This window comes from Diadema antillarum, unplaced genomic scaffold (assembly GCF_040938485.1).
Source record: "Diadema antillarum isolate AM-2024a unplaced genomic scaffold, OU_Dant_1.0 scf00000116, whole genome shotgun sequence".
Taxonomy (NCBI): domain Eukaryota; kingdom Metazoa; phylum Echinodermata; class Echinoidea; order Diadematoida; family Diadematidae; genus Diadema; species Diadema antillarum.
The window spans coordinates 667,373-676,393 of NW_027271005.1; the positions used below are offsets into that span (position 1 = coordinate 667,373).

The 9,021-nt window shown below is 39.0% G+C and overlaps 1 protein-coding gene across 1 annotated transcript; it reads right to left on the reverse strand.

Moving 5' to 3' along the window:
• Nucleotides 1-6,985: 6,985 nt before the first annotated feature.
• Nucleotides 6,986-8,594, reverse strand: LOC139719898 (uncharacterized protein KIAA1958 homolog). The gene is made up of 2 exons (XM_071631282.1): nucleotides 7,497-8,594; nucleotides 6,986-7,168 (listed from the first exon to the last, which is right to left on the reverse strand). The coding sequence occupies exons 1-2, from the start codon at nucleotides 8,592-8,594 to the stop codon at nucleotides 6,986-6,988; spliced, it is 1,281 nt and encodes a 426-aa protein (XP_071487383.1).
• Between the last annotated feature and the right edge of the window lie 427 nt (nucleotides 8,595-9,021).

Here is a 9,021-nt window from a genome sequence, read left to right on the forward strand (position 1 = left end):
AGACTCCTCATATAGGCCTACTAGACAACATACTCTGAAAACGGCGTGAGAATTAACCTGCTAAATCGTTGGATTTGCTCTTCAAAGTGACTCCATGTACGCGTCCGGTCCCATAACGCTTGGTCTACTGTACTGTACAAAGTGTACGTATAGTATACGAATAATTTATGAGTTGTGAGTGCATAGGGCACGAATATCGCACGAGGCGCGAGATGAGCCACTGGTCTATTCAACAAGGCGCGCAGCGCCGCGTTGAATAGACCAGTGGCGAATCTCGCGCCGAGTGCGATATTACGTGCCCCAATGCACGAACAAAATCATAAATTATTCGTTTTATACAACACCTTGTCCTGTCCCACCGTTTTTTTTTTCTTTAATTAGTTGGTCTAGACTCTATCTCTATTAGACCTATATCAATAGAGCCTGGTCTGTTAGATCTAGCCGCGACATTCTTTATTAGACTATTAACCGGAGGGCCAAACCCCAAAAAGTCGCTTACTTAACGAGTGAGTTGCACTCTCTCTACAAACTAAGTAGACCATGCTTATTTTCAAGTTTTTATTGTAACAAACAACATTCCACTGGTCTACCTCAAAAAATTTGTTGCGAAAGCCTCCAAATCCAAGATGGCGTCCAAGATGGCCGCCATATTTATTGAATTTGTTATTTGAAAGATAGAATTTGATTGAAAGATCAGATTTCAACAAATGTGATGTCATATGAAAGAGAATAAAATTTTCTACAAGTTGATACCATTTTTGTGGGTTATTGTGGTAAGTGGATTGAGATTTTAAGGAAAAAACACTCATTTTTTGATATTTTTCTGAAAAAAGGAAAATCTTGAAAATGCTTGATTCAGCATAAATCAGAGAAAAACTGAAGGATTATCTTGAAACGTTTCAAGAATTTTTTTGGACATATAATCAATATTTGGAGAAAATTAGGGGTCAGTACCGTTTTTGGTTCAGGAGTTATGATGTCTCAAACTTGAAAACTCACTATGTAAAAATGGCCACTTTAGTTGTGACAATACCTTGTTGGTCGTAAAAAGAGCCTGCGCGCGCCAAGACTACTACACGCACCACCGACACTGGCGGTTGTAGCAGTGCCAGTGGTGCGTGTAGTAGTCTTGGCAAACGCAGACATTTTCTTTGACAAACTGTTTTAAGCTTTTGGCCCCCCCGGTTATATTGTTACATTGTACTTTCTAAATTCTAGTGCAGTGGATCGAGAACGCACTAGACGGGTCCTACTCTAACTTGCTAGTAGTGTTTTTCTAGTAGTAGCCTAGGCCTAGCTAGCGTTAACACTAACTTAACTTTAACTGTAAATAAATAATAGATCGTCTAGGCCTACACCGTCTATAGACTTTTAATAGCCCATTTCCGATGATTTTGTATTTGAAAACATAGACAAGAGGTTTTAGACTAGAAAACAAAACAAATCAGTTTCTCACCTTTTGACGAAGGCTTGGTATTGAGGTCACTGGTCCATTAGGAGTCCACATATCATGATAAATGTAGCGGATCCAATGTCAAGTCAATTCCAAGTAGGGTCTAAAAATCCAAGATCCAACAAGTCAATAGTAAAAATCCAGGATCCATGTGAAAATATTGATGATGCTGAACATATTTAGCAGTTAGAGTCTATCTAACGTTAGACCACAAACGTTAGACCTCAATCTTAATAGCTGAAGTTCTAGTTCATATGAAGTATGAACAGTTAATTATTTTGAAATCCAAACTTGAAAGCAAAACAAAGTCAACATATGTACACTACGCACAATTCCTTCAGCCCCAAATTAAGTTTTGTTGATGAAAGTCACTGGCCCGTTGAAATGAAAGTGCTGGACCGTATTCTTGGCAATTTTGGTGGTCGATGAAGATGACGACTGAATGTTCATGTTGGACTGAATCTGCAGTTCTTGGGATAGTGTCAGATGTCCTTCGCCGTCGGCATCAACAGCACCTTGGTTTTGGACTTTCTGTAGGTCAAACACAGCCGAAACGACCGCAGAGACTCCAACCCCAAGCACCTTCTGATCTGGAGATTCTCCCGCCCGAAACCCCTAGCAAACGGGAGACTCCAAGTTGATGTGTGCGAAGCGCGAAGTTCAGGGTTCTAGATGTTCTCTGGTGCTATCTATTTTTTTCAACATACGATAGCAATAAGTAAAAAATAAGGAAAAAACACTCATTTTTTGATATTTTTCTGAAAAAAAGAAAATCATGAAAATGCTTGATTCAGCATAAATCAGAGAAAAACTGAAGGATTATCTTGAAACGTTTCAAGAATTTTTTTGGACATATAATCAATATTTGGAGAAAATTAGGGGTCAGTACCGTTTTTGGTTCAGGAGTTATGATGTCTCAAACTTGAAAACTCACTATGTAAAAATGGCCACTTTAGTTGTGACAATACCTTGTTGGTCGTAAAAAGAGCCTGCGCGCGCCAAGACTACTACACGCACCACCGACACTGGCGGTTGTAGCAGTGCCAGTGGTGCGTGTAGTAGTCTTGGCAAACGCAGACATTTTCTTTGACAAACAAGGGTTTGTGCCTGCAAACTAACTTTTCATATACCAAGTGGTAGCTCAGGTGACGCTGATTGCTATTATTTCAAAGTAGATTGTTCTGAAGCGGATGAGATGAAGCAAAAATATCTTTCAAATAGAGGTAGAAGCTTGAAACAACCTTGCTATAGAAAGTTTAAAACAAAATCTGGATCAATCACTCAAAAAATTCAAGATTGCAGGCCATCAAAGTTGACATAGTGTATTGCGCCAAAGTAAATGTATCATTTCGATTTTGATACAATTTTGTCTGTTTTGCTGTCTATTTATATGGTTTTTATATATTCTGAACATTTTAATGCTATTTCAAACCATCTTAGGTTTTTACGGAGACATTTTTTTCAGAATGCACCATGAATATTTCTCTAAAAAGTTAAAAAGAATAAATTAAAAATGTTTATGAAAACCATGCAGAAATTAACATCTTTCCCATATAATCAATATTTGGAGAAAATTAGAGGTCAGTATTGTATTTGGTTCAGGAGTTATAATGTCTCAAACTTGAAATCCCATTTCACATAATATGCATTTACACGCATCTGTTCCCAAAGACGTCACAGAGGGTCAAATCCAAGATCGTGCTTACTTTTCGAGTTCCACTCTCTCTATAAACAAGACCATACATAATATTAAGCATACTAAGCAATGTTCCGTAAGTACACCTCAATAGATTTGTTGCAAAAACCTCCAGAGTACAGATGCGGTCCAATAGGGCCGCCATTTTTATTGAAGTTAACATTTCAAACATAAAATTTGATAGAGACATTGAATTGCAACACATTTAATGTCATATGAAGGAGAGTAAAACTTCCTAAAAGTTGATACCACTTTAGCTGTGTATTGTGATAAATTGGGGGAGGGGGGAATCCATATTTTTATATTGTTTTGAAAAAAGGAAGAAATGTGAAAATGCATGATTTAGTATTTATCAAAGAAGAACTGAAGAATTATTTTGAAACCTGCGATTGAGATTGAGATTTACTGAGATTGAGACATAATTCATATTTCTGGAATTACAGGCAATATCATACACTATTGACAAGTTAACGTCTAAAACTTGAAAAAATTACATTTATGCATTATGAATTTTGCATACAATGTGTTTACATGGTCACATGTAATACTGTAACGGTCTAGTGACTTGCAAGTACCTGCAAACTAACTTTTCATGCCAAGTGGTAGGTGACGCTAATCGCTATTACTGTAGCATTTCATCATAGTAGATTGTTCTGAGGCAGATAAAATTGAACAGAAAGTATTTTCCAAAAAGAGATAGGAGCTTGGAATTTGGCACAAATTTTGCCAATGTGTAATATTTAGCGATAAAAATAGTATCCACACAAAATTCAAGATGGCGGTAATTAATCGAGGTTGTCGTTCAAGGCATTATTTACCATTAGTGCACGTGTATAAAACAAAAACCCAGCTTTACTTAATTCCTCAAACTAGCTCTAAACTGTGAGTTAGGGATAGAACAACTAATGTACCAACTGAAATCAGTATAATTAACGCTAAATATTGTTAGATATACTAAATAGATCTGATAAGAATGTTTTTTTATATACTAAATTGTCAACAGTTATGGCTATGGTTTCTTGAAAAGCAATGGTGATATCTCCGTATGTTTTAGGCTTTATTATATTTTTTTTTACATGGTAGAATGTTTTGTAATACAACTAACCTGCACATATAAATCGAATGTGATATCTCTCCCAATGGTAGAATACCTTTAGTGTGTTGCGTCAAAGTTAAATCTCAACTTATAACTTATAATTTGATATGTTTTTTTTAATCTTCTTATATTGTTGTCTATTACATGTTCCGATACATCCGAACGATATTGTGTTAGTGTAAACCATATTGAGGGTCTTTTTTTGGGGGGGGGGGGGGTGGAGCTCATTCCAGTGTTAGGGTAAGGCCCAATCTTTGATAAAAAAAGAAATGCTTCTGTATCAAAGATATGCTTCTTTACTTGTATGTTACCCTGCTGTTGTAGAAACGCCTGAATGATGATGGTATATATGTGTAATAATGTCTGATCCGTAGATGTCCTTGAAAGCCCTTCTGATCCGAACCCCCCCCCCCCCCCAAAAAAAAAAAAATCCGACATGGCGGCAATTTCTCAACTTTGTTGTGCGAAATGTGTTGTGCGAAATTACTTTTCAGTATATTGTTCGAATAAAATTGTCCAAATTGATTATTCGTGCTGTATATTCACATTTACAAATAAGCATGCTGAAACTGTATTTTCTGTTACCAGATTTTTTTTACATTGTTTTTAGGCTGATTTCATGTGGGTTATAGTGTCACAATTGATCTGAGCTTATGCCATTGGTAGATGCTTTCCCATATTAGATATCAGGATCACTCGAGAGTGAAAATGTTCATTTTCATTCATTTTAGAGTGACCTCGGGGATCACTCGAAGAGTGACAAGTGATCCCTATAAGGCAGGGCTCGACACTAACGCTGGTCCAGTGGCCCGGGGCCACCAAAAACGCACGTCGGGCCACCAAAATGTCAGAAATGAAGAACATAGGTGGCCTGATCGGGCCACCAAAAAAGATCGGATATTTGCCTTTGGGCCACCAAAAACAAAAGTTAGTGTGGAGCCCTGCCTATTAAGGTCACTCTAAAATGAGTGAAAATGAACATTTTCACTCAAAAGTCACTCCAATTTCACTCTAAATTCACCGTTTTCTTGTTATTCACTCCTCACATCAAAAGCAAAAACTTCCACTCGATTTGTTTTTTTTTTCTTTTTCGGAGAGTAGAATATCACTGGTTCTAAAAATGTGTCCATAAAAACCTAAGACGGTTTAAGATAGCACAACAGACAACATTGTATCAAAAACGAAATAATACATTTACTTTGGCGCAATTTTATACACTATGTCAGCTTTGATGGTCTGCAATCTTGAATTTTTTGAGTGATTGATCCAGATTTTGTTTTAAACTTTCTATAGCAAGGTTGTTTCAAGCTTCTACCTCTATTTGAAAGATATTTTTGCTTCATCTCATCTGCTTCAGAACAATCTACTTTGAAATAACAGCAATCAGCGTCACCTGAGCTACCACTTGGTATGAAAAGTTAGTTTGCAGGCACAAACCCTTGTTTGTCAAAGAAAATGTCTGCGTTTGCCAAGACTACTACACGCACCACTGGCACTGCTACAAGCGCCAGTGTCAGTGGTGCGTGTAGTAGTCTTGGCGCGCGCAGGCTCTTTTTACGACCAACAAGGTATTGTCACAACTAAAGTGGCCATTTTTACATAGTGAGTTTTCAAGTTTGAGACATCATAACTCCTGAACCAAAAACGGTACTGACCCCTAATTTTCTCCAGATATTAATTATATGTCCAAAAAAGTTCTTGAAACGTTTCAAGATAATCCTTCAGTTTTTCTCTGATTTATGCTGAATCAAGCATTTTCATGATTTTCTTTTTTTCAGAAAAATATCAAAAAATGAGTGTTTTTTCCTTAAAATCTCAATCCACTTATCACAATAACCCACAAAAGTGGTATCAACTTGTAGAAAATTTTATTCTCTTTCATATGACATCACATTTGTTGAAATCTGATCTTTCAATCAAATTCTATCTTTCAAATAACAAATTCAGTAAATATGGCGGCCATCTTGGACGCCATCTTGGATTTGGAGGCTTTCGCAACAAATTTTTTGAGGTAGACCAGTGGAATGTTGTTTGTTACAATACAAACTTGAAAATAAGCATGGTCTACTTAGTTTGTAGAGAGAGTGCAACTCGACCTCTGTTTTAAGCTTTTGGCCCCCCCGGTTATATTGTTACATTGTACTTTCTAAATTCTAGTGCAGTGGATCGAGAACGCACTAGACGGGTCCTACTCTAACTTGCTAGTAGTGTTTTTCTAGTAGTAGCCTAGGCCTAGCTAGCGTTAACACTAACTTAACTTTAACTGTAAATAAATAATAGATCGTCTAGGCCTACACCGTCTATAGACTTTTAATAGCCCATTTCCGATGATTTTGTATTTGAAAACATAGACAAGAGGTTTTAGACTAGAAAACAAAACAAATCAGTTTCTCACCTTTTGACGAAGGCTTGGTATTGAGGTCACTGGTCCATTAGGAGTCCACATATCATGATAAATGTAGCGGATCCAATGTCAAGTCAATTCCAAGTAGGGTCTAAAAATCCAAGATCCAACAAGTCAATAGTAAAAATCCAGGATCCATGTGAAAATATTGATGATGCTGAACATATTTAGCAGTTAGAGTCTATCTAACGTTAGACCACAAACGTTAGACCTCAATCTTAATAGCTGAAGTTCTAGTTCATATGAAGTATGAACAGTTAATTATTTTGAAATCCAAACTTGAAAGCAAAACAAAGTCAACATATGTACACTACGCACAATTCCTTCAGCCCCAAATTAAGTTTTGTTGATGAAAGTCACTGGCCCGTTGAAATGAAAGTGCTGGACCGTATTCTTGGCAATTTTGGTGGTCGATGAAGATGACGACTGAATGTTCATGTTGGACTGAATCTGCAGTTCTTGGGATAGTGTCAGATGTCCTTCGCCGTCGGCATCAACAGCACCTTGGTTTTGGACTTTCTGTAGGTCAAACACAGCCGAAACGACCGCAGAGACTCCAACCCCAAGCACCTTCTGATCTGGAGATTCTCCCGCCCGAAACCCCTAGCAAACGGGAGACTCCAAGTTGATGTGTGCGAAGCGCGAAGTTCAGGGTTCTAGATGTTCTCTGGTGCTATCTATTTTTTTCAACATACGATAGCAATAAGTAAAAAATCCTTTCCACCGGGAGACACAGAGCCAGGGCGGGAGAAATCAAATCTCAAACGGGAGAACGGGAGATTTTGCAAAAATGGGCTTTCGGCGGGAGATCTCCCGTCGAAAACGGGAGAGTTGGAGTCTCTGCGACCGTTCCTGCATGTGACACAACATCCCCTGGTCCTGCATTTTCGTTTTCGTTTCCGCCCTCTGCTAGGCCCTTTGCTATGTTGGCACTCATTTCTCTCTTCCTGAGTGCACTGGTCTTGGCGTAATGCTTCAGAGAAGATTCGGCCTTATGTCCAGTGACGGTCATAATATCTCGGCTCTCGAAACCTGCATCGTTCAGCGAAGTTACGGTCGTGGCTCTCAGACTGTGGTTGGTATACTTGGTGATGCATCCAGCTCCTACTGCGATTTTGTTCATCTTGGATCCAATTGTATTTATTCCAAGAGGAGCGTTGTCGTACCACGGACCCACTTCTGTTGGCTTTGATTTGGGTCTCTGCCAGAATGCTGTACAAGATGGGTTGAGTAGTTCCTTGTACTTGACTAGACTGTTGACTGGACATTTACGAGAACCTTTGAGTTCGTACATCCGACCTCCAAACTCTTCGTTTTCATTTTCTCTCCTGGATTTTGTGAAAGTGTCGCGACGCTCAAAATAACGATTTCCGAGTTCATCCGTGTTCAAGACGTAGTCATCAGGCTTCATATCTCGGAGGGACTCTCTACCTCTTTGTCCGAAGTAGACCATGACGTCCATGAAAACTTTGTTCTGCAACCCAAGTGGTGTATCAATATCAAGTTGTCCACTTTCAGCTATTTTCTTCATGTCTTCCCTGCTGATCGGATTCTTGTGTTTTACACAGCCTTTTCCCTCTTGCTTCAATTTTTTCATCATGGCTTTGAAACACTGTTGGCTTTCAGGGAAGCTTTCAGAACAAGTAGTGTCCACACCTCTTGAGATGAAATGCTTGGAGATCCCGTACTTGATACTTTGCATACTCTTCTTTGTATACAAAGTACCATCATCCTTCCTAAGGCCAGCGTAAAACCTGCACAAGAATTTGTCCAACTCCACTACTGTCAAACTGTTCACAACGTCGATCGATTCATATCCAACCAATTTGGCAAATTCCTCGAGTTTTTTAAGTGAATACCTTATTACTTTCTTCGTGTTCGAAGCATCACAATCGAGAAGACCTTCTAATTCCTCGTCAGTTAGTAGTACAAAGTTGGTCGCCATTTTGCAGAGTTAGGACGCCAACGTAAACACAAGATTGTATGATCTAAAACTTGACGCTACAAATAGGCCTAACGTTTCGGTTCTAACGTTACACCCACTACGAACTACTCTGTTACGTCTGCAAACCATACCACGCAAAATGTAGGTCAGCTGCACACGTAGCCTACGCGATACGGTGCCCGGCCGCGCATCCTGTATGTGAAAGGACGTAGCTAAGCGCAAGCTGGTACAGGTCACGCCGTACCTGCGGAAGCGAACCATGCAATAGTAGCCCCCTGCGAAGCCGTGCTATAGTACCTTCGAGCCGTGCTATAGGCCCATGCCAGGGGCCTATTGCATGGCTGTCACTCTCAATGAGTTTGATAGGTATTTTTTATTGAATGTCATGTGACATGTTCTTGGCCAATCACAATTCAACATCATTCTG